At 44.6% G+C, this 24,354-nt stretch overlaps 1 protein-coding gene and 1 long non-coding RNA gene across 4 annotated transcripts in view; one reads left to right on the forward strand and one right to left on the reverse strand.

Annotated features, from left to right (window-relative positions):
• The window catches only part of PNPT1 (polyribonucleotide nucleotidyltransferase 1), a 53,784-nt gene extending 44,748 nt beyond the window's left edge, over positions 1–9,036 (reverse strand). Inside the window, exons 1-4 of one of the 3 annotated variants that reach the window (XM_090049829.1) lie at positions 8,906–9,036; positions 4,979–5,039; positions 4,598–4,672; positions 4,237–4,342 (exon numbers count right to left, since the gene is read on the reverse strand). In XM_090049829.1, coding sequence (XP_089905955.1) covers positions 4,237–4,342; positions 4,598–4,654 — 163 coding nt within the window. In that variant the 5' untranslated portion in view covers positions 4,655–4,672; positions 4,979–5,039; positions 8,906–9,036. Of the gene's footprint in view, positions 1–4,236; positions 4,343–4,597; positions 4,673–4,978; positions 5,040–7,241; positions 7,504–8,905 lie in introns of those variants that run through there. The other 2 variants (XM_090049822.1, XM_090049817.1) reach the window with 2 other exon arrangements.
• Positions 7,564–13,382, forward strand: LOC149873698 (uncharacterized). Its single transcript, XR_016442696.1, has 3 exons — positions 7,564–7,965; positions 8,512–9,129; positions 10,965–13,382. It is a non-coding gene; the product is annotated as an uncharacterized LOC149873698 (long non-coding RNA).
• The last annotated feature ends 10,972 nt before the right edge of the window (positions 13,383–24,354 follow it).

A 24,354-nucleotide genomic window follows, 5' to 3' on the forward strand; every position in this document is an offset into this window, starting at 1 on the left:
CTCCAGGGCTTCTAATAATTTTTGATACTTTGCACTGGACTCTTTCCAAGCTGTCCACAACCTTCAAGTGTGGGGCCCAAAAATGGACACAGTACACCAGGTGACATCTCACTACTGCTGAACAGAGTGAAAGAATCACGTCCCTTGATTTGCAAGTTAGCCAACAGCATACTGGATTGTATTTTTTCAGCAATATATTCATTTTATTGTCTACTGTAACCCCCCTGCAGTTCCACAACCTAACAACTCATTCCCCAGTCTGCATTTGTGCATGAACTTATTCCATCCCAAGTAGAGGACCTTGTATTTTTCATTACTCAATCTGATCCAACTGATTCTGGACCATTTCTCAAGTCAATCCAGGTCATTCAAGATCCTAGCCCTACCTTCCAGAGCAGGGGCAGGCAGGCAATTATTTTGGCCGGAGGGCCACATACCCAGTTTTGGTAAGCTGTCAAGGGCTTCATGGGTAGCCCTGCCCCTTGACAGGTGCCCTGCCCCCTCATCACCATCTTGGGACCAATGTCCCAGGGCCAGCACCGGTGGGGCCCACAGAAGGGTGCAGGCTGGCAGGGGTCTGTGGAGCCAGGCTGGGCTGCACCAGCAGGGAAAGTAGGGAGCTGGCCTGGCTCCACAGAGCCCCAGCCACCCAGGACCCTGTACCCCTGCCACCCTGTAGTGGGCCCTGCTGCTGCTGGCCTTGGGACACTGGTTCAAGCCCGGTGCTCTTGCGCCCGCTCACTCCCAGTGCCCCCGAGCTGCGTGGTACAGGCGGGAGGCAGCACACAGCCCCGACACCCTGCTTGCTGGCAGGGAAGGAGTTGGTGCAAAGTGCGGGGAAAAGCGGCCCCTCACCTGCCCAGTGGCTGGTGCTCCTTGCTGCAGTCACTTGCAGCCCGTGAGGCACTGTCCTGAGCAGGCACAGACAGCCCCACATGGGCTGTGAGCGGTTGTGGCGCAGGGCGTCAGGCACAGGGTAGGGGCTGCTTCCCCCCCCCACACACGGCACCTGTTTGGAACCTGCCCCCGCCACCAACCTGGGCCCTGCACCGGTTCTGGGCTCACCGATTGGGGCTGTGCCACAGCAGCTGCAGCCCTCCCGCTTGCCATGCTGGGCAGTGCTTGCTGCTGCTGCCCACCCAGAGCTTGTGCCATGGTAAGCTGCAGTGCCCCCCCCCCCGCCTCACCTGAGCTTCCTGTGCCAGGGCAGCCACATGGCTGGGGGGGTGGGCTGGGCGGGCCCTGCTGCTGTAGGAGCCCACCGAGGATTCCCCTGAATCCTACTGCCTCTAGTTCCTTTTTTTTTTTTTTTTTTTCCACAGGAACCAAGGACAGATACATTTTAATTTTCAAAAAATTTTTCAGGGGCCCTGTGGGCCAGATAGAATGGCCTCACAGGCCAGATCTAGCCCCTGGCACATATTTTGCCCAACCTTGCTCCAGAGTGTCTACAACTCCATCTTCTGCATTTTGTAAGGGACCTATGGTTTCTTTGGTCTTTCTGTTATTTTCACAAACTTGTAAAATCCTTTTATTTCTTGTTACGTCCCTTGCTAGCTTCATCTCACACTGTGCCTTGGTCTCCCTAATTCTCCCTGCATAACCACATGATGGTCTCATACTTTTCCCTAGTACTATGACCAAGTTTCCACTCTGTATAGGATTTCTCTGAGTTTCAATTCATTGAAGAAGTTGCTGTCCAGCTAGGTTGGTTTCCTGTTCCACTTCCTATTCTTGCATTGCATCGGGATAGCTTGCTCCTCGGCCCTTAAAACGGTATCCTTAAAGTACAGCCAGCCTTCCTGGACTCTTTTTCCCCTCATCAGATTTGAATCCCAGAGGATTCTGCCCATCAGTTCCCTAACCACACAAAATATGTCATCTAGGATTCATTCACCTGCTCTTCTACCAACATCATATACAGCATCACCTGTTTACAGTGCCCTTCAGCTGTCTGCATTGGCTAGACCAGGGGTGGGCAAAATGCGGCCCGCCAGGTCTTTCTTTCTGGCCCGCAGGGCACCTAAAAAATTTAGAAAATTAATATTTATCTGTCCCTGGCTGCCTGTCATGCGGCCCTCAATCGCTTGCCAAAACTCTGTAAGCAGCCCTCCACCCAAAATAACTGCCTGCCTTGGGCTAGACAGAGCTAACCCTAAACAAAAAAATAAATAGACATCCATTTGACATCAAACCCAGATGTACACAAAAGCTCATGGCAGAACACTTCAATGTCCCTAGAACATTCCATCACTGAACTCTACTAACTTCCTGAGCAGCTGTCCTTAAACAAAAAAAACAACTTGTGGATTGTGTTAAATATGGTCTCAACCAAAACCACATGTTCTTATCCTATTACCTGAACTATCTTTTAAACCTATCTGTTTATTTTCATGTCCCCCCATAAATTAATTGCTTTACTCATCCTTATTGACCCTTTCCTCTCTATTTAAAACCCTTTCTTTCTGCAAGTCTCTTCACAGCATCAGCTGAAATGTCTATGAAAGCCCATGCCTCAGTGAACCACTCAGTCTTGAAGGTGCCACCCTTTAGATTATCTTTATATAGTAAGTCCTGCTAGTTTTAACCAGTGTATTTACTTGAATATAAAATGAAACGTCTCATCTTACATTTACATACAAGGAAACTGAATTAAGTACACTCTCTCTGAACTGCTGTGCTCAATAACAGAATCCAACTATGAAATTGATTAAATAAAGCCAACACTGAGCAAGACTATGAAGAGATAATGCAGGCCATGCAAATAAAATATATATACTAGTGCCCATTGAGTTCAGTCCCCCTGAGCAATGGCTCTTTTTCCGATAACACTGCATACATTTTGATTTCCTCTTCACTTCCACAGGGGAGCTGTTTCTTTCTTTCCCATTTCCAGTGATTCCTGTTTCTTCATCAGCCTTAAATGTCTGGCAAACATCACCAAACAGGGCCTCAAACAATTCACCCAGAATCCCATTGTCACTCCCTCTCTCAACCTATTGCATATGATTAACGTGGCCCTGCCCTTCATGAGATGAAGCCAGACCAGACTGCCCTGCATCTCATCTGAATATAAGTGTTTAGAGGATCCCAGGACTTGTGAAAAGAACACCTGGTTCCAGTCATGAGTGGGAGTTAATTAACACATGGATCCTTTGTAGCGGGGGCAAGGTATCTAGAGTACACATACACACGGAGCAATGCTAAGCTGTGGGGTCACCGTATTTTGAAATGATGTTAGGTCACTGGGGTGAGCCCCAGCAGAGTCATGGTAAAATATATGCTTTTTGGCTTTGGACTACTATAATGTATTGTGTGTATTCTCTCTAAGTAAGTAAATGCTGTTAAAACGTTGCTTAAATATGTGTTTATGGAGTACCTTTCCTGCAATAGTTTCAAAAAATGTAAAATGCATCAATTCTAGGTTAATTAAATCTATGGCCACTATATGGAACTTGCTATACTACGGTTATTTCAAGGTTAGTTTTTTCAGATTTGTTCTTCACATCCATGCGCTTAGGGAGAGCAGGGTCACAGAGACAAGAGATGAGACAGGGGTTACCCGATACCCCAGATTTCTTTCCCCTGCTGTAGAAGTTGGAGGTTGACAAATTCAGGACAAACCTCCCAACAATTAGATTTTATACCTGGAAAATTATAAAAAAATTTACACATTTTCTATACACAGAATCTAATTATTGGGGGATCATATTATAATCAGAGCCATCTTACAGTTGAGCAAATACAGTAAACTGAACATGAAGCTCTTCTCACCTCATTCTAGCAACAAGTTTTAACTTTCCTGGAGATGACTTTTCAGGTAACAAGGAAGGTTGGGAGGAAGATGAAGCCAATAAGACTGCCTCTGTCTACCAAAGTTTGCAGTTTAAGTTCCACTTCCTCCTCCTCCCTTATAGAAGCAGCAGGAGCTTCAAAAAATAACAGTCCCCTTGGTCAGAGGTATCAGAAGTCCTAGTCTCAAGCGTGAATATGTCTAACAAGCTATTTTGGAATCTCACATAAAGAAATGTGCAAGCAGCCCCAGCTGATCTGTTTTTAAAATGGATTTAAGCCTTGCAGCACTTTAAGAAATGTGCTTTTCCTAATACTGCTGCAGAAGCAATAGACTCTGAAAATTATGATCACAGATAACCCTCCTTTTTCCAACATTGAGGAAGATACCACAAATGATGAAAACACAGTACTAGAAGAAGTTTTTACAATGTTTTCCCATACCTATCACTCTGCTTGTAAGAATTTCTTTATCAGTAGTACCAAGCTCTCTCCTAAGGTAGTTTGTGGGAATCCTTCCTGCTGCAGCAGCTTTTTGACGATAATCAACCTTATAAAATTACACAGAGATTAATAAAGAACATTATCTGCTCTTTCCTAATTAAATCAACAAAATCACAGTTAAGAATTAGTTTTACAATAACACACCTGAATAAAATTGTTTGTTATTTACTGTTGCCACAGTGAAAAATAAATATTGGATAAATTTTACAATATTTACATTAAATAACATCTACTTGTCAAATTCTACTTTGTGTGGGTATTTATAGCATCAGTTTGGACAGCCTGAGTAATCTGTACTCACCACCAAGGGCATGAACTGGGACACAGAAGCTTTTGTTTTACTGACTGCTGTAACCATCACTGATGTGTCACCTAACTTGATTTAAAAAAAAAAAAGTCAAATTACTTATAGCCATGACGTTTTAATAAATATATCGTTTAGTACAATTTCATTTCTCCAGTACAGAATTCCCCCCAGCGAAGTACCAAATGAATTAACTATTTGTAATAGTTATACTTTGAGAAATCCTTAAAAAGTATCTCTCTATGAAGTAGGTAGTTATGAAGCCTAGCCATTACAAATTCCAATTCCCATCCCATGTCATAGGCCCTGACAGTCCAGTAAAAGACTGTACATTTATCCATGCTAATTTATCAATGTTGAAGTTCCATAGATTTTTACCTGCACTACAGCACATCCATCAGCAAATCTTGCTAGTTTTCCAGAGGAAACTTCCAGTTTTCTGTTAAGAAGAGAATATTTTGTATCAGGGACACAGGAACAAAAGATCTTACCCATCTAGCTCATTATCTTTCCTTGCATGGTGGTAGACTGCAAATGCTGGGGGAGGAGGAGGTGAGGGGGAGCGAACAGGGCATGTCCAGAATTTTCTATTTCCTTGTTCTCTTCATCTGGAACTTTCAGAATTCAAAGTTTCAATTGAGAGGCAATATCCCTACCTACATGCCTATCCACTGAATGCAATACTGACTGATGGACCTTTCCTCCACAAACTTGTCCAATTTCCTTTTGAACAAGGTTAAAATACTAGATCTCCTCAATAACTTATGTCAATGAGTTCCATAAGTTAATTACATATTGTTGAGTCCCTGTCAAGCAAGAATCAATTTAATAAAGAACTCTCTAATCATTTCTGTTTATATCTTTGTTTTACGTTAAAAAAATACCAATTACATTTAGTATTCACCACATCACATCACCACATCAGGAAACCAAAGCACTCTTTCTGCCAATAGAATAGGCAACACATATACCTCCTGAAATGCAGTTCTGCCTTAGTCTCTGAAAAGGCTGCGTTCAGGATGGAAAAGAACATTTAGGCCATGTACAGACATTCAGTTTCCATGGGAGAGTCACTTCTCTCCCGGCAGAAACCACAAATATACAGCTACACAGGCTTTTGCTCCCAGAGTAAAAAATGGTTGCTCCAGGAGAAAACCCAGGATCAGCCAGGCTTAAACTGCTCTTGGGAGAGTTTCTCCCAGGAGACCGAGTATCTGTACACTTACAAAGGACTTGGGCAGATGTTCAGATTCTCTAGGGAGAATCCCTGCTTGCTCAGGAGAAACCAGGAATATACAGAAGTCCATAACTGTTCTCCTGGAGTAAAAGTGGCCACCAGGGGAGAAAAATAACTCAGTAACAAACCAAGTGAAGTAGCTTCACAGAGAATCTCTCTCAGGAGAGGGAACATTCTGTACAGGCTGACAGTGCACTTTTCTCCTTCTCCCTCCCCCTCCTGCAGAGGGGGGTTGGTAAGTTTTGCCACAGGGTCCCCTGTCGGCGAGACTGGCTGCAGGAGACTCCTCCAGTTGCTGCCCGGTTCTGGGGGGGGTGGGAGGGAGAAACAGGACAGACACTAGGGCAGCACCAGTTGCCCATGACTCCAGGGCAGAATTCTCTCAGATTTCCACTACCCAGCTTCCATTTCATCAAGGTGTGTGGCCACTGCCTACAGCTGAAGTCCCAGTGTCCCACATGATCTGTCACTCCCCAGCCCCTACATCAGGGACAGAAGCTCATCCTGGCTCACCAGCCCTCTAGTGGCAAGTTACAGCTGGGTGAGTGTGGGACTGTAAGGGAAGGTTTTTAGTGCAGTGGTTCTCTACCTTTTTTGTACCAGTACCCATTTTTAAATATCGGTGGGCAGTCCTGATCCAGTCCCCCACACTCCTGACCCACTGCCCCTCACCCCCAGGCCCCACAATGTGTAAGGCAGGGGGTGGGTGTGTGGGGCACTTTGGGGCCACGACCCACAGATTGAGAAAGACAAGATTCTTTAGGTAGATGGGATCTCTTTTATTAAACCAACTAAATGGTTGGAAAAAACTGCTCTTTGCAAGCTTTCAGACACAAAACACCTTTCTTCAGGCATAAGGAGAGTCTATTTTACATAGGGTGTTTGTGCCCAAAAGCTTGCAAAGAAAAATTTTTCCAACTATTTTGCTGGTCTAATAAGAGATATCCCATCTACCCAAAGAACTTTGTCTGCCCGAGTTCTTACACCAACGCGGCTATACAACACCCACCCCAAACCCGAAACAGGTTGAGAAATGCTGATATACAGGCCCAGACGCCAAGCCAGCGCTAATGCCACCAGCCCCTGCGTGCGTGTGTATCTATACAGAGATGTAGATATACTGTGTATACATCAACCCACCTCCAAATTGTTCTAATAGAAGATATCAGCTCAAACCAAAAGACATATATATTTCAACTATTTTTTCCTTTTTGTTGAACATTTTTCCAACTATTTAAGTTTGTCTAATAAAACATATCAGATTCACCCAAATTACTTTGTCTGCCTATGTCCTTAGACCAACATGGCTACAACCTATACACACACTCACACACAATCACCACCACCGGCACCAACCGCTGCCTTCACGTGGAGGGGGGAAGGGCCCCCGGACCCCCACCCTACCTGCCCTGCAAGTCCACGGCCACCGCCTGGTCGCCGCCAAAGCCCCGGGCCTGGAGGAGCGGCGCCAGGCGGGAACCCGGGCCTAGCCAGCGCCGCACAGCGCCGAGAAACGGGTGGCGCCAGGTGTACCGAGCCCGCAGCCCGGCGCAGCGGCAACCCGTGCAAGCCGCCATGACACCCAGACAGCTCCTTCCAGCAAAGCGCCGCCTGATTGGCCCCGGCGGTCTCCCGGGAAAGTGACGTTTGCCTCTAAGCCGAACCCATTGGCTCCTGGGGAGCGGGGCGAGGCTGAGTTTCGATTCAGCTCGTGAGCGTATGGTCATCCGCTAGCTGCTGCCTCGGGCTTTGCTACGGCGGCCGGCGACGGACAAACCCCTTAGAGCTGGGCCTTTGCTTCTGGAAGTTTCTCCTGCCCGTTGGCTTCATGGCATCACCCCCCGCAACGACCCTGTCAGCGACCTCCCCTGCGCCGACCTTGGAACCTGCCAACTTTTTTTTATTTTGTATTCGATTTATATATCTTTTATTAAGAATATCGTCGTAACAGCATTAAAAACAAGATGATCACTATAGATAAGCTCCCATTACTCAAAAGAAACTCATCCTCCTAAAAGAAACAACACACCGCTCAGGCGGACGCCTACCTTCGCCTCCGCACCTGGGCGGAACCACGCTCCGCAGGTTTCGCCCCCCAGCCTGGACCATGCCCACAAAGGAACCAGAGGTGACAGTGCCCCGCCCCCGCTAACCCTGCCCCTTCCCCCTCCACCCAAGATCTCCCAAGGCTTCTAGGGTTGCCCCCCTTTGGCTGCCCTCAAGGGCCTGTCTGCAAGGTCCCAGCACCCCTTTGCTTCAGTGCACCTGTCCCTCCGCCCGGTGCCCAACCCCAGGATCTGGTGGTCTTTCCCCCTGGCTCTGGCCAAGCTGGCCAGCTGTCATGGTGGGAGGGGAGGAGGCTCAAGCTGTGATCTGGGGCTGGTTTCCTGTCTTGTCCATGCATATCTTGGGGTAGACTTTAACTGGGTGGCGCCCACTTGCTCCTTGGACCCTTGAGAGGGCCTGTGGGCACTGCCCGCTGTGCTCTGCTTGGGGTCCTGTCCGCCCTTGGAGTGCCTGTTACGAGCCTGCGACTCCTACTCCCATTCTTGTCCCCAGTACTCCTCTATATCTAGTAGCCTCTGATTAAAGGAGCATTAACAGGGTTACCCTATTTCCAGTTCCAAACAGGAGAACAATTTAACCAATTCTTCACCTCTGTTTTGTTGGGCAGGGACCGGGACTTCCCCACCGTCATGCAAGATGGACTCGAGGGGAACGCCTCCAGACGCCTCCAGACCTCAGGTTGGGGAGGACCGGGTTAGAGAGCTTCTGGAGGGGCTGGACGTGTTCAAATCAGCAGGTCTGGATGCTCTCCACCCCAAGGTGTTGAGGGAGCAGGGGCAGGTCATGTCAGACCAACCTGATTGCCTTTTATGATCAGGTCACAAAAGCGTTGGATGTAGGTGTCGCCCCCTGCTCCTGTGTCCTGCTACAGCCCTCATGCCTTGACACCATTCCCCAGTGCGGCACGCACCTGCTCCCCTCATGCACCTATCCCCTCCACCCCCTGCCACAGGACAGTCCCCAAACCCTGGCCCTCCAACCTGTGCTCCCCACAGACTTACCTGCATCCAGCTGCTGAGGCTGCTCCCACCAACCTGCCTGGCTGCACGCTGGCCACGTCTGCGTGTGTGAGCACTCACACATGATGTTCTCTGCCTCCAATTGCCCTCCCCTGCTCTTGCCAGTGAAGCAGTGCAAAATCCTGGACATTTCTTCAGATTTCAAAAAACCGCCCGGACAGAGATCAGAGGACCCCAAAAGAGGACATGTCGGGGAAAACCTGGATGTACGGTAACCCTAAGTTTATAGTTCTCTTAGTGGTAGAGGCACTCGATTTACATAATAAACAGGCCAGTCCAAAGGCTGCACAGGTCCAGAAATTTGGCAGTGGCGAGGCGCTGGCCATGTTGGGCATTTTTACACGTGCTCCAGGAGGTGTGGGAGGGTGCTTTAATTAGCAAGCTGTGCTAATTAAAAGCACCCGAGTGTTACATGTATCATTCATTCCCCCACCCACTGAAAAATGGTGGTGGGGCACTTTGAACTAAAGCTCATTGAGTGAGCTTTATTTCAAAGTGCTCCACTGTCATTTTTCAGCACGGGGACGCTGATACGCATGATGCTAGAGTCTGTTGGAGCACATTCATTTTCCATACTCCAGCAAACTTGATTAATAGAGTCTGCTCCAACATGCTGGAATTACAGCATGTCGGAGCTGGCTCCCTGCACGTGTATAGGAGCCTGTTAATTGCCACTCCCCTGCTGCCAAAGTGCCAGACCCAGAGGAAGCCCTGTGGGCCAGGTGACATACAGTTAGCCTGTCTATAAGGAGCAGTTAGTCTCTCTGTAAAATGCATCTCTACTGATTTCTGTCTGGCTTCGGGCTAACTACCTCCCCAATAATTGCAGTCTCCCAATTCAAGTCACACTAGCCTTTAGTTTGTGAATTGCATGTTGGTCATTTCATAACCTAATTCCCTTCTGCTCTCTGAAGTGCTTTATTCCATCCACTGACATGTGAGTTTCACTCTTAGCCATTGGTGATGTATAGCGCACTCCCTGAAATCAGCCATGTACCCCCTGGAAGCGCCAGCCAACAAACTGGAAGGTGCTAGAGGACCCTCCTCAGTAGGGAGTTTGTGGCTGTGGGAACCCCCCTTGGTGATCTCCCCAGGTTTGGGAGGCACCAGTTGCCCATTTCAGTGGTGGGGTGAATTCAGTTGATATATCAAATTTAGAGCAGCCAGAGCAGTGATTCTCAGGGTGGTTGCTGTAGCTCTGGATCTGGGTCTGAGTCAGAGCTGCAGCCATCTATGCCACCACCTCCTCCCTGCTGCCTGTGCCCATCCTGTGCTGCCTCCCCCTACCGCCTCCCTCTACTGCCACTTACTCTGAGTTGTGACTCCAGTCTTCCTCTGTCACAGCGGCAGTGGTGGCAGCAGCACCGAGACTGGGACCAGGGCTGCTGCTGCTGTGACAACAACTGTTGTTTCCTGATCTGGTGCAGTCAGAGTGGGGCCTGAGCTCCAGCTGAGTGTAAGCAGTGGTGGGAGGGGGGCAGGCAGCAGGGTTGACCAAATGTGGGAGACAGGTGGCAGAGGGACAAGTGGCAGGGGAAGAGGCAGCAGGGGGCACAGGCATCATAGGGGACAAGTGGCAGGGGCTAAGATCCAAGGAGGCAAGGGATAGAAATCAGGACACCTGTCTTCCTGCTGCTGCTTTCCCTGTTGCAGTGGTGGAGAGGATGAATTAGGACAATACTAAGATTCCGTACATGGAAAATTATAACAATTATACATTTTCCATGCATGGAATCCAATAATTGGGGGTTGTCTTAAATTCAAAGATGTCTTGGGTTCAGGAAAATGGGGTATTTCTCAGTGTGACCACAAATGAACAGTGATGTGAGTGCAAAGGCATGATCATGCCAGGGATTCATGCATGATTCAGTTAATACAAACTATTGTGAATTATCCTAACTCCATTTGTCATTTGGAGTTGAAATGAATTAAAACCTGGAAGAGGTTTTATAATTAATTTAATACAGATTGTGCTGAGATTTGTTGTTATTCAATTTTTCTATTACTTGTTTACAAATTCTTTTCTGTATTTTCTTGACAGGGTATTTCTGGTTTTGACCCGTGTTTACGAAAGTCAGATTTATTGGCTGGGAAAACTGGCCCATCTAATGGTTTTTCATCAGTGCCAGCATGCTTTTTATCCTTTGGCAAGATATGAAGGAGGCAGATCAGAAGGCAAGTGACCCATAAACTTGAGACTTGGCACAGGCAAATGATTGTTACCTCTGTCAAAATTCAGAATCCGTTGATAGAGTTGTGGTCCAGTACAAAAATATATTTAGGTGATGAAGCATAAACTGTACCATGTTTTTTCTGCATTCATGCATGCTCTATTGCTGTTGAAGACCTGTTGTCTGAAATAAGTGAATTTTAAAAAAAATCCTCGTTATTTTCCCCTCATTAAAATCACTATCCTTGAGGTCACTGCAGGCAACTTTCATATAAAGAGAGTGTCCAAATACCTGTATTATAACAATATTTTAAAACAATTACATTAAAATAAGGGGCCAGGTCACCTCCCAGACTTACCTGAATCCAAGATGACTCTGAATTTAAGACAACCTCTCCAATAGCTAGATTCCATACATGAGAAATCTATAAATTTGTTATAATTTTCTGTGTACAGAACTTAATTTTTAGAGGGTCATCTTAAATTCATCCCCCCACCACTGCATCAGGCAAGCAGTGGCAGAGGGGTAGGAGGCAAGGGGGTGCATTACTCAGGCAGGAAGGGGGACCAAGCAGGAGGGCAGGTGCCAGGGGTGTAGGCATGCAGGACAGGTGGCAGGGGGTAGACTGCTTGACTCCCCCATTTCTTGTCCTTCCCGCAGCCTGCTCCTCTGCCACTGTTTGCCCTGATGCAGTGGTGGTCAGGATGATTTTAAGACAACCCTCTAATAGTTAGATTCTGTACATAAAACAGAAGCTCTGCTTCTTCATTCATAAATTCTAGAGCCACTGATTGTCATTCCAGGTCTGCAAGATGCTGTGGTTACGCCACTTTGTTCTAGTTTTCCTACTCCAGAAAAACCTGTACAGATGTAGAGGATCAGAAGACCATAGCAGAACTTATCCTGTCAACCCAAACTACTTCCTCCTCATCCTTCATGTTCTACATCCTTCCACATTTCAAAAAGGCCCAAAAGTCCCATAGGCTTTTTACTGAGTACCTACACTACAGCACAAACAATCCATATTAAATGAAGGGAGCACCTCATCTAATGGATTCTTAGTTTGGCCAAGTGGTACAAACATAAAGGCTCCCAGGAGCATGCATGTGCACATGCAATGTCAGGCTAATATGACTACCATCCTTGAAGCAACAACCCACAGTTGCTCCAGGAACAAGGCAGTCTCTAAGGCTCTATACCCTGTGTCGCTAGTAAAGGATGGGATATGCCTCCACAAATCTTAGCCCCAGGCATGGGCATTGGCAATGCGTAGGGGGTGCACACTTGTGCACGTGCACCCCCTGATCTTGGCAGCAGGGGTCACGCATAGGGGGTGCAGGTGGGTGCACATGCAATCCCCTGATCATGGTGGTGCACCCACTGCAAAAAGGGTGATTCACAATCTGCATGCAGTCCATGATCACCTTGACTGCCGCCAACACTGCTGGGAGTGCCTGTGGGTGATTGCCGACCCCTGGTCGGCAGTCATCATTCCCACCCTTCCCCCTGCTGCCAAAAGTGCCAGCTTTGTCTGCAGGAGCTCCCACTTACTGCCACCAGGCTCCCGCTGTCACACTTCCACCCCCACACTCCCACCACCACCAGCGCAGCCGGGCCCCACTAGCCGCCAGGGGCACATACCATTCATGCTTGGCAGTGCACCCCTGCAAAAAGTGCCACCGATACTGCCAGGCAGTCACTGCTCGCCACCTCCTGCTCGCCACTGACACTGCTGGTGTGTGGTTGCCGACTACTGGTCAGTGCTCGCCACCTCCACCACTGACAGCACTATGGCTGCCTGCAGGAGCTCACTGCTTGCCAGGCCATGCTCTCATGCCGACAGTGCTGTCGCCATCTGTGGGAGCTCACCATGACCCCCCAGCCTCTGGGGGCACACACCGTTCATGGGCATGTGTATTAGGAGCAAGAATATGAACAGTTCTGAGGGTGTGGCCCTTGAAAGCAATGCAGTATGACTGGCTAGATATAGGTGTGCTTGGCTTTGAGTTCATAAGCTGCAAGCCTGAATGCATGGATGTCTTGCAGTGTTGCTGTATCCTGAGAATGGGTCAAACTTGAGCACTTTTTCAAAAAAATGCAGGTGGATGTATAGCTAATCTATTAGCAAACATCTTTTATTTCTGAAAAGACTATTGCTTTTTGCTTGAAACTGGAACATGCTTTTATGGTTTATGGGGAAAAAAACCTTCTGTCTATGTGCGCATTCTTTGTACTTTACCTGTTAACCGAATGACTATTTGTACCTATTAAACAGTTTGCTACATGTGTATTAACTCAGTTTTCTTTATGTCTTTCTGGGATTAGACAAAAAATGGCTCTCCAAACACTTTACTAACTATAGTTAAAGTATACCAGAATTCCATCATCTAGGGGAAATAAGAACTATCCTCATTTAATAATAAAGTCCAGAAGTGTGATTTGCCCAGGCTACATGGAGAGCCTGGAAGTTATATTTGACTACCTCCCTAGCTAGAAATGCATAGACACTTTACAGACAGGCAAGCTTGTAAACACTTTGGGGAAAGCCCTAAGCAGACAAAAAAGATAAAAAGTACAGAAAGAATATAGCATGTTTGTAGATATTTGTCCAGTGACGGTGATGGGATCAATTACTAATCGTCTATTCAAGTGTCATACTGCAGATTACACAAGTTAACTTGCCAACTCCTCCTTACTATACCTAATCTGATCCTTGTAGAGAACACTTATTCACAGAGTATACTACAACACCTGCGGTAGAATGCAGTCTGGAACTTTATATGGATATCTATCATGGATTCTTCTTCATTGTGGTTAAGAATTGATCTCTGCAGGAGTAACTGCAGAGTCTTGTGGAATTTGTGGGCATTAGTCTTACAGTAATGCCCCAGCAGGAAGCCATACTATTAACATATATAGATGTATTATATTATTCAGGAGTCCCTACAACCTATATGGGATGGAGGCTTTAGCAGAAATTGATGCAGTACAAGTGATTCCAAGCCAAAGAGGGGCTAATCCAGATGGGAATGGTCTCTGAGATGGGGAGAGACCTTGTATTTAAGGCAGCAGACATGCTTCTAAACTGATTTTTTTAAATATTTAACCCTAACTCATTCATGAAACTAGTCTTACTGATTTATATGACTAAAGTAAACAGAATTTGTGTCCTTATAAATTGGCCCAAATCCTGTAATCTTACTCATAAGAAAGCTTGCTTGTTTTATATTTAATATAAAAATATTTACAAATATTATACCTGAGAACAGGGTACTGATATTCTTTTTGCAAATGTAAAAAGTACATTTCAGTTAGATGTGCATTTTCAAGCTCTTGCAGAGGAAACCTTTACCATCTCTGGACATACCAAAGGTTCATGGGCAACACTGCAGATTTTTGTCAGAGTAGGAAAGACTGTGGACAGTTGTTTATGCTTGTTTCCAAATCACAGGACCTGGCTTTCAGAGGAGACATTAATTATTGGGACATCTATAGTAGGCAATCATCAGTCCTTCTGGATCATGATGTATGCATGTGAGGCCACCCTGACCGTAGACACATACACATATGGAGGGGTGGAGGTTGCCCAGACCTTCTATCCCCACTTTAGACAGAATCCAAAGACTAGACATTCAGTGCCTCTAGTTATGTGCATGTTTGGGAATTCAACGTGGATTTCCTGCATGGAAGACAAGAATTAGACCACTGAACCACAACAGCAGGTAACAGCTGCTGGAAGGGAAAAACAACAGTGCATGAGCAGTCCAGCAAATTCCTGGAGTATGTTGGAGATAACTTTTTGATAGAGATGGTTGAGAGGCCAACTAGCAGGGGGTACCCTTCTTGACTTTCTGCCCACAAACAGTGAGGAACTGGTTGAGGATATGAAGGTGAAAGGTTATTTGGGTGACAGTGGGCTTGTCTACATGAGACGTTTACTGCAGATTAGATTAATTAGCTCCACAGTAAACGTCTCAGCATCTACACATGCAGGACTATTAGGTTGGAGTAAACGAATAAGCTCTGCAGCAGGATAGTACTTGTAAATTCAAGTACTATCCTGCTGCAGAGGTTTTTACTCCACAGCAGCACATGTGTAGACACTGCCCCAGCTGGCTGGGGCATGAGGGTGCTTTAGTATAGGGGCTACCTGCTGGCTAGCCCCATCCTGGAGCTGTCTCATGGCCCAACCAGCCTCTGTGCAGCATGTTGAGCCAGGTCACAGCAGCCCTGGGCTGTCAAGCTGACCTGGACCCTCTGCCAGCCAGGGCTGCTCCAACCTGGCTTAATATGCTGCAGTCCTGAGCACCCATTCAAACAGTGTACCCAGGAGCAATAAATTCCAGTGTTTATTGCTTCAAATTAATTGCTTCAAATTAATTGCATATGTAGACATGCCCAATGACCATGAAATGATAGAATTCAAGATCTTAAGGAGAGGAAAGGAGGAGTGCAGCAGAATAAGGACACTGAATTTCAGAAAAGCAGTCTTCAAGGAATTCAAGGAACTGGTAGTCAGGATCCCGTGGGAGGCAAGTCTAAGGGGAAAAGGAGTTCAGGATTGTTGGCTGTACTTTAAGAATGCCCTTTAAAGCAGTAGTTCTCAACCTCTTTTGTACCAGGACCCATTTGTAAACATCAGTGTTCTGTCCTAGTGCCCCTCACTCATGATCTGCTAGCTCCTTCCCCCAGGCTGCAGCCCCCAGTGTGTGGGGAAGGGGTGAGTGTGCTGGGCAGGGGTTGTGTGTGTGTCTGCAAGCAGCCAGCCTGCAAGAGAAAAGCCACAGTTTCCCACATTTTTCTCCTTTAAAGGGGAAGCCGTTTTTAAAGTTTGTTCATGACCCTTTCATATATTCTTGCCACCCACTTTTGGGTCACGACCTATTGGTTGAGAAACATGGCTCTAAAAGGTGTAGGAGCAAGCTATCCCGATATGATGGAAGTATGAGACATATAACAAGAAACTAACCTGGCTAGACAGCACTCTCTGAGCTCAAACTGAAAGAGGAATCCTATACAAAGTGGAAACTTGGTCATAGTCTAAGGAAGACTATGAAAGCATGGTACAGGCATGCGGGGAGAAAATTAGGGAAGCCAAGGCACAGTTCAAGATACAGCTGTAATGGGACATAAAAAGCAATAAAAAGGGATTCTACAAGTATGTTAAAAGTAAGAGGAGGTAATCTGGTAAGGGATGATGTGGAAAAGGCTGAAGTATTTAATACCTTTTTTACTTGAGTCTTCACAAATAGGGGTAGCTACCAGATGATGAGTTTAGGTGGAAACAAAGGTGGAGAAGGAGACAAACAACCTAAATGGGGGAACAGCAGTGGATATGATGAACCTTGACTTTAGCAAGGCTTTTGACACTGTCTCTCATGACATTCTCATCAATAAGCTAAGGAAATACAGACTAGATGAAAGTATTGTAAGATGGATACGTAATGGTTTTGGATCATACTCAATGGGCGCTACATGTACTACGGCAATGTAGTGATCACCTGTGTCTACACATGATAGCCAGTGACGTTGCCATAGCAGCACTCTCCCTGGCTATAGCATACTGCTATGGTGATGTAGCCAGGGAATCTTTGCATGCACCACCCATATGCTGCAGTACTGTGGTTACTGCACCATATTTTAGTACTTCCTCATAGCAAGTACTAAAACACGGCGCGGTAATAATGTCTCTGTATGGAGACATGTAGACACGCCTAATGAGTAATTATCAATGGTTCACTGTCTAGTTGGGAGAAAATGTCAAGTGTGGTTTCCCAGAGGTCTGCCTTGGGTCCAGTATTGTTTAATATTTTCATTAACAATTTGGATAATGGGATCGAGTGGACCTTGAACAGATTTGCAGGCACAAAGTTGGGTGGATTTGCGAACAATCTGAAGGGTAGGCCTAAGACTACAGCATGACTTAGACGGAGAAATGGTCTGCAGTCAATCACATGAGATGCAGCAAGGACAAGTGCAAGATCTGCATGCACAAATGTAGACTGGGGAATGAGTGGTTAGGCTGTAGAACTGCAGAGAAGGATGTGGGGGTAACAGTAGACTATAGTCAGAATATGAGCTAACAGTGTGCTTTTGTTGCCAAAAAATCCAGCATTAACAGGAGCATCACTTGCAAATTAAGGCAAGTGATTATTCTACAGTATTCAGCACTGGTGAGGCCTCACCTGGAGTACTATGTTCAATTTTGGCTCCACACGTGAAGAAAGATGTGGACAGTTTGGAAAGAGTCAAGTGCAGAGCAGCAAAAATGACTACGGGCTTGGGAGGCAAGGCTTATGAGGAAAGGCTGAAAGAACCAGGGTTATTTAGTCTAGAGAAAAGAAGACTGAGGGGGGATTTGATAACACTTTTCAAATACCAGAAGGGCAATTGCAGACAGGATGGAGATGAGCTGTTTTCCACAACTGCAGGGGACAGGACTAGGAGCAACAGACTGTGGTAGGGGTAATATAGGTTGGAAACTTTGAGGCACTTTGTAATCAAGCACTGAAATAGGTTACCTCAATAAACTGGAATCTCCATCACTGGAAGTTTTCAAAAGCAGGTTAGACATATACTTGGCTGGCATGGTTTAGTCAGGGATGAGCAGGGGGCTGAGTCAGATGGTCTTGTGAGGTCCCTTCCTATGATCCTACTTTCCTATGATCCTAAAAAACAATACAGGTTTTGTTTTTTAAAGTGATTTTATTTCCTGCTAACTGATTTTAACTTTATTTCTGTTTCAATGTGAGTAAAAAGTAACATCCTCCCTCTGAAGCAGAATGCTGGTAAACACCACTGAATTTGACCATTTGATCAATTTTATTTTTTTTGATTTTGTCAGAACAAGCTGGCCACTTGTAGAATGTTGCTGAAAGACAGGGTTTATCACTATCTTGCAGCACACTGATTTTCCTGGATACCTGCTACAAGTGATAACAGATGCATAGTTTGTGCTTACCCCATCTTGTGCGATCTTCATATATTCTACTGCTTTACCAAGGGATGCTACCTAACTGCTTAAAGTTCCTTAAAACCAGAGCATTTACTTCAAATGATTTTGCTCTTTTGCAGCTATATTGTTATGGGAGAGTTCAAATAAGTCCTATAATTTCTGTAATTCAGTGGGGGCCAGCCTTTTTAGCAAGAGTGCCACAAATTAGCTCTTCACTCTCTTTCCTTTGCGCTCAAGTGCCACTCTGATCTCTTTCCTCTGCCCAATCTGCTGCTTGTCTTTTTGCTTCTTGCTCTGTACTCCCTGACCAATCTCCTTTGCTTTCTGCTTCTGCAACTGTAATTCCTGCTTAATCTCTTTCTGTCTTTTGCTGCTTGTCTCCTTCCTGATCTGCCATGTGCCACACACAGAGGGTGCCTGTGCCACTTGTAGGGATCATACTGCAGGGTAGCCACCACTGCTGTAATTCATCATGGTCTCAGTCTTATACATAATGAGATTTATATGGGGGATACCTTCACTCGCATGTACCCTAGAGATTCTGTAGAGGCCTGTTGCATGTAAATTACTAAATAAGAACTTATATTCATAACTAATTGGATTTGATTTCCACCAACAGATCATCTCTAGATTCCTTGTGAGATGCTTCTTAATGTCTAAGCCATCTAATTTCTTTCTAATCAGCTTGAATTTTGTTCACATTGCAACTATATTCACAATAGGATACACACATACTCATCCATCTTTCCCTGGAAAGGTCTTCATCCAACACTTACGATATCCACTTTGCCAGATGTGGAATGATGATGAGGATTTATCTCCAGGGGTCAAAAATCAGCCCTGAAATAAGCAGATACAACTCCCAAAATATTTTTAAAACTGAAAATCAACAGGACTTATACCTGTTTTGTGCAGGGCTGAATTTGACTCTGATAGTGCTTTTTCTGTTTATTGCAAGAGAAAAGATTTTACACGGATACAAAGTTCTGTATCCTAACCTAATTTATTTTAAAAGATATATACTCCTAAACAGGGATATTAAATGAAAAGTGCAAAATGAAACTTTATAATTCCCACACCTCTATCCCCGGTCTCCAGTCTGATTGAATTTTCTCAATTGTCCCTTTACCAAACACTGTTACAATTGATTTAAAGCTTCCCAGTGTTACACCAAACTTTCTCATCGTGCTCATTCTTTAGAAACATCTTTCTGACTTGGATAGATAAATAGTCTTTACCTCCACTGAAATTCAGTGAAATTCCTTTTCCTCTAAAAGCTAGCCTTGTATCTTGAATACACAGATGTGATGGGCTAGCTGGCTGTGACCTGACCCAGGGGTTTTGAAAGGGCAAAAGAGGATTGGAGGACTTGGGATTCCCTTTCTGCACCAATCAGGCCCCAGAGACTCACCCCCCCCCCCATGTCCCCTGATTGGCCCCTTGGGTCACCTGGAGGGGAATAAAAGGGGCAGCCTGGCTGACTCAGGTGAGAGACAACAAGGAAGGAGCTTTACAGAGTTGGCAAGAGCTGAGCCAGTGGGGGCAGGAGCAGTGCCCCAGAAGAGCCTGAAAGAGCAGGATCTGCAGGCAGCAGTGGGACCCTCAGCAGTGCAGTGTGTGGCCGGCAGGAGAGGCTCCCTACTGGGCTCCAGGATCCCCTAGGAGAGGCTGCAGCCAGCAGGAGAGGCTCCCCCTGCTCCAGCAAGGATCTGAGCAGTGACTTGAGGGGTTCCCAGCTCTGCTTCCAGCTCCTCCAATCACAGGCCAGGCAGCTTGACATGAGGTGGGGGCTCTGGAAAGGTCAAGACCCTTAGCAGGCTGAAGCAGTGCCACCAGTGATGACTGTGTGGCAGTCTTCCTACCTACCAGGTGGGAGAGCTGGGTTCAAGTCCTGGCTGAAGTGAGTAAAATAACAAGAAACAAATCTTTTTGCAGTGGAAAAGGGCCATTGTGTTTTCCCCCCTTTCTCCTCCTCCAGGTACTAAGGTCCTATATTTCCTTGTCATATGACATTTTGCATTTTGTGCCTCTCTATATTGCACCAACTCATATTGTTTGTTCTGTTATTTGTGTTTTATATTTTGTTAACCCTGTTTTGTCAATGATTGTAAGTGTCTAACCTTTGAATCCTGCCCCTTTGAGGCATTGTAGTGTCCACTATACCTTCTGATTTTATGCCTGTTATGTTCCTAGTATTAAAAGGTATATGGTTAAGTCCCCACTAGTGGTCTGGCTGTGCTCTATAGGGGGAGGAGAGTCCCTACAACTCCCACAGCACTTGTGTACCTGCTTGATCCCTTCAATTGGAGAGGGGGGTACCTCTTGGAGTACTGCCTGGGTTACACATAGTGTCTACAGATATTTCTATATCTATACATAACTGCTCAGTAAATTCACCTATTTGACTTTAGTAATTTTTAATACATATTGTATTGGCTAATAATGCAAAATCACTGGTAAGTTGCAATACTTTTTCACTCATTCCCTATTGGGTCCTTGTTAACTTTCATTTAAATAATAAATATGTTGAGTATTTTTAACAAATTTGCATTGCACAAATATGCTAGCTGTATCTTAATGATACATGGTTTCCCCTGCTCTGTCACTTTTTTTTTTTTTTTTACTGACTGACACCCAGTTTGATATATATATTTTTTATGTTCACTATAACTAAAATCTGTAGCCTACTATGAAACTTCACAGGATGTGTAACTGCACATTACTGGAAGGATAGTTCCATATACTATAAAACAAAAGCCTGATTCTATTTCATTTTGACATATAGCTATTATATGACTTCTGTACTTTAACTCTATGTAGTAACCTGGTTTGGTAAGTAACTATTTGAAATGCTGATCTTGGATAATGTGTCACCTGGACTTCTGTAAGAAGATGATCATAGGTATATTATTTTCAGATAGAAAGGGGCTATTTTCTGGGGGAAGGGCCTTCCAATGGGTTTATGTAGTTTGAAGAGAAAAAAAAATACTTGAAATCCCGTTTTTATAGGGCAAGGGCTGTGCTGCTCAAATGCAGGTTTTGAACACACACTTTAATTTTAATGTTGGTGCTAAATGTATAATTGTTTGCAAACCAAGCTCAGCCTTTTGGTACCTGTCCAGTGCTAATATAGGTCTTTATAGGCAAAACCTGTGGGGCCCCCCAATTTATTTCTCCCAAAAGCCCCAGTGAATTCAGACAGCAAAGTAAGAATCAGTAGTCACCAGCAAATAGTGATGTAGAGATCCAACATGATTTAACTGAAAGTACTACAGAAGGGAGTCCTGTTACAATGAACTCGGAGGAAATCCCTTGATAAAGTAAGTGTTTCCTTACGTCACAGTTCTTTTCAATAAAACCCTGTAATGGGACAAGTCCCTTGGTATACTGCTCAATCTTTGGGCAACATAGATTATTTTAATGGGCACATTACTTAAGGCTGTCTTCACCATCTGTTCTGCCTTCTAATTATAAATACGAAAAGAATATATTTGAAATGACATCATAAAAGAGCCATTAAGTGATTTAAATACATATGTATTTTCTTTGTTCAGCGGATTATGCAGCTGTTTCATTGCTGTCATGTTGAAACAACAGTCCAGGAAGAAATTACTGCTCTAGTCAGCCTCCTCTTTCTTACCAAATACAGGGTCAAAATTTCAGAAGTACTGAGCACATGCAGCCTTCAGTCATTGTAAGTGCAGTTTTGAATGCTCAGCACTCTTCAAAATCAGGCCCAGAATTGATTTATAAGGTATTATGGTATGGTGTATCCCGCTCCTCCAGGCTTCACAGGAATTCAGTAGTTAAGGGCACTCCCATATTCTGTGACCAAAAAGGCACTTATTTAATTCATTTGTCATTTTCTTCCATATGTCTTGTCTGTTTTCATATAATGCAATGCCAGTAAGTGCAGCTGTAGCCTGTAGCCAGGATGCACATTAGAGCATTTCTTAGGGCTGCTTTGGGGGCTTACCTCATTTCCAGAAACTAGAATAGGAGATGTACATACGTACGTACTGCTTTCTCATAGAGCCTCTACCAAATACAGCACTTGTATGAGGATGAACTGAGGCCCTGAGCCCTTCAGCTCCCATTATTTTTAATAGGGCTGAGGATGCTCAGCTCTTGTGAAAATCAGTGTTTGTTGTTGTTGTTGTTGTTTTTGTTTTGTTGTTTTTTTATCTGTGGATCATCTCTAGTGTCTCTTTCCTTTAGTTTCAGCTAATTGACCTTGTTTTTCCACCCTGTTATAACTATTTTTTGGAAGTAAGTTTTCTGTCTGATTTCTTGCAAGAAAAATAAATGGAACAACCTATTTGCAGTTTTCCCATGCGTCCCAAGTGGATATTGCAATACTGAGATTTTGCCACCTAGTGGTGCTGCACAAAGGTACGAAGCAGTATTCTGAGGTTTGTTCTCTTACACTGCTGGCTTCTCCTGTGGCTTGGGATTCAGTCTGAGTCAAGAATACCAGGGGACTTTTCCCTGTGAATTTTAAATACCCCTTCTCCTCTGCACTCTTACAGAACTGCAGTTAATATTCTACACACTCTTCCTCTTCTGTTTTTCCCTTGGGAATTCATAGTTGACTTCCATGCAAAAGTTTATTATGCTTGCTATATGGGCTTAATCTTTTGTTTAAACCCTCCCACTCTTTCCTGCTGGTCTTTCTCTTCCTCCATGATATGCGTAGTCCATTACACAACAGTCCGCTGTTCAAGTATAGTGGTAGCCCTCTTTTTAGGTAAACCATAAGCAGAAGATGGAACCTGTCTAGATGGTTGGTACTTACATTTTTGTGGAGCTTTCTTATCACAAGGTTAATTTGGTTTATATCCAGTTATACCACTGAAAAATAGATGACATATATTATAATATAAAATTAAATACTCTTCAGTTCTTTAAAACAACCTGAATGTAAAATTGTATTCCTTACCAACTGACTTCTTTAAAGGGATACTTTTTCTTTTATAAACTGAAAAAGACCATTTATGTAAAGATGAACTTTACTCTAATAGTATTTTCTTATTATCCTATTGCTGTTATTACAGGTGTGTGGGGTTTTTTTTTGGTCCCTTGCTGCTTCTCTTGAAGCTTGTTGTTCTTTGCTGTTCTTATTACACTCTTGTCCCATAAACAGCCTAGAAATTAAATGTGCTGACTCTCCTATTATTATAGGAGAAGATGGACCATGAAGAAGTAAATCACTGTGTTTGGAGTGATTTTCTGTTATGTGACTGGGTCCAGGGAATAAAGATGAAACTCATAGCAGTGCACCTGTGTCATACCCACTGCGAGTAGTGCTTTGACCTTGTAAGTAAATTAGTGCCCACTGTATTTGTAGCCTTCAGTTCTATTTTATAAATATAATATGGCACCATGGCAAAAATGTTCAGCAACAGAATGAATTTTAAACAAGTTCTTCTACTCCACAAATATTCAGGGTTGCCACGTCTACTCAACTAGTCATTCTCCTCAGTTGTTTCTCAGATAAAGAATATGTTTCCCTGCTATGTAATTTTGGAGTCCTGCTATTCTGGAATCAGGAGGGTTCAAAGTTCAGGGTGGAAACAAGCAGGCAAGATTCTTTGGGCAGATGTGTATGTATATATATTTTTATTAGATCAACTAAATAGTTTTGGGCACAAACACCCTTCTTCACGCATGGGGAGACTCTGCGTGTGTCTTTAGACCAACATGTCTATAACCAACAACCCTGCAGGGTAGAAACAGAAATATAACTGAATTTATTAAAATAAACTAATTTGTGAATTGTACCTGGAACTTTGAGCAAATGAGAGATGCTACACATACTTCTCTGTCTATCAGAGATCTCCAGCTGGATAGTAGCTGGTAAATTTTTATGTAGTTAGAAAAAAAACTTGTCTGGACAGGACACTGCATCTTAACTCTGCTGGGCTTCCCTTCTGTTTAAAGTTGTTCTACTTTGCATGGAATTGATAAAAATCAGTTGGAGCAGAGATAGTAAATTTACATGGGTTTATGACCACTGGGCTATAGACAAGAATTGGAGCAAGGACTGAAATTAGCTTCTCCTGTACAGGTGAATTCTCAAACCACTAAACAAAAGTCATGCTCACACTTGTTTTCACACTCTCTGGCCCATGCAAAGTGGAATAATTTCAGAAGTGAAGGTTGAGAGCTCCATACCTCTGCTATGGAATAGATATCAAATATCTGGACAGTTAGGGCATTCACTTGAGTGGTAGGGGATGCAGATTTAACCCCCTAAAGCAGAAGAAGAAATTGAAGTTGGGTCTTCAGCATCCTAGGTGAATGCT

The sequence above is a fragment of the Crocodylus siamensis genome, chromosome 1 (genome assembly GCF_052110815.1).
Source record: "Crocodylus siamensis isolate JL-2025a chromosome 1, ASM5211081v1, whole genome shotgun sequence".
Classification (NCBI taxonomy): Eukaryota; Metazoa; Chordata; order Crocodylia; family Crocodylidae; genus Crocodylus; species Crocodylus siamensis.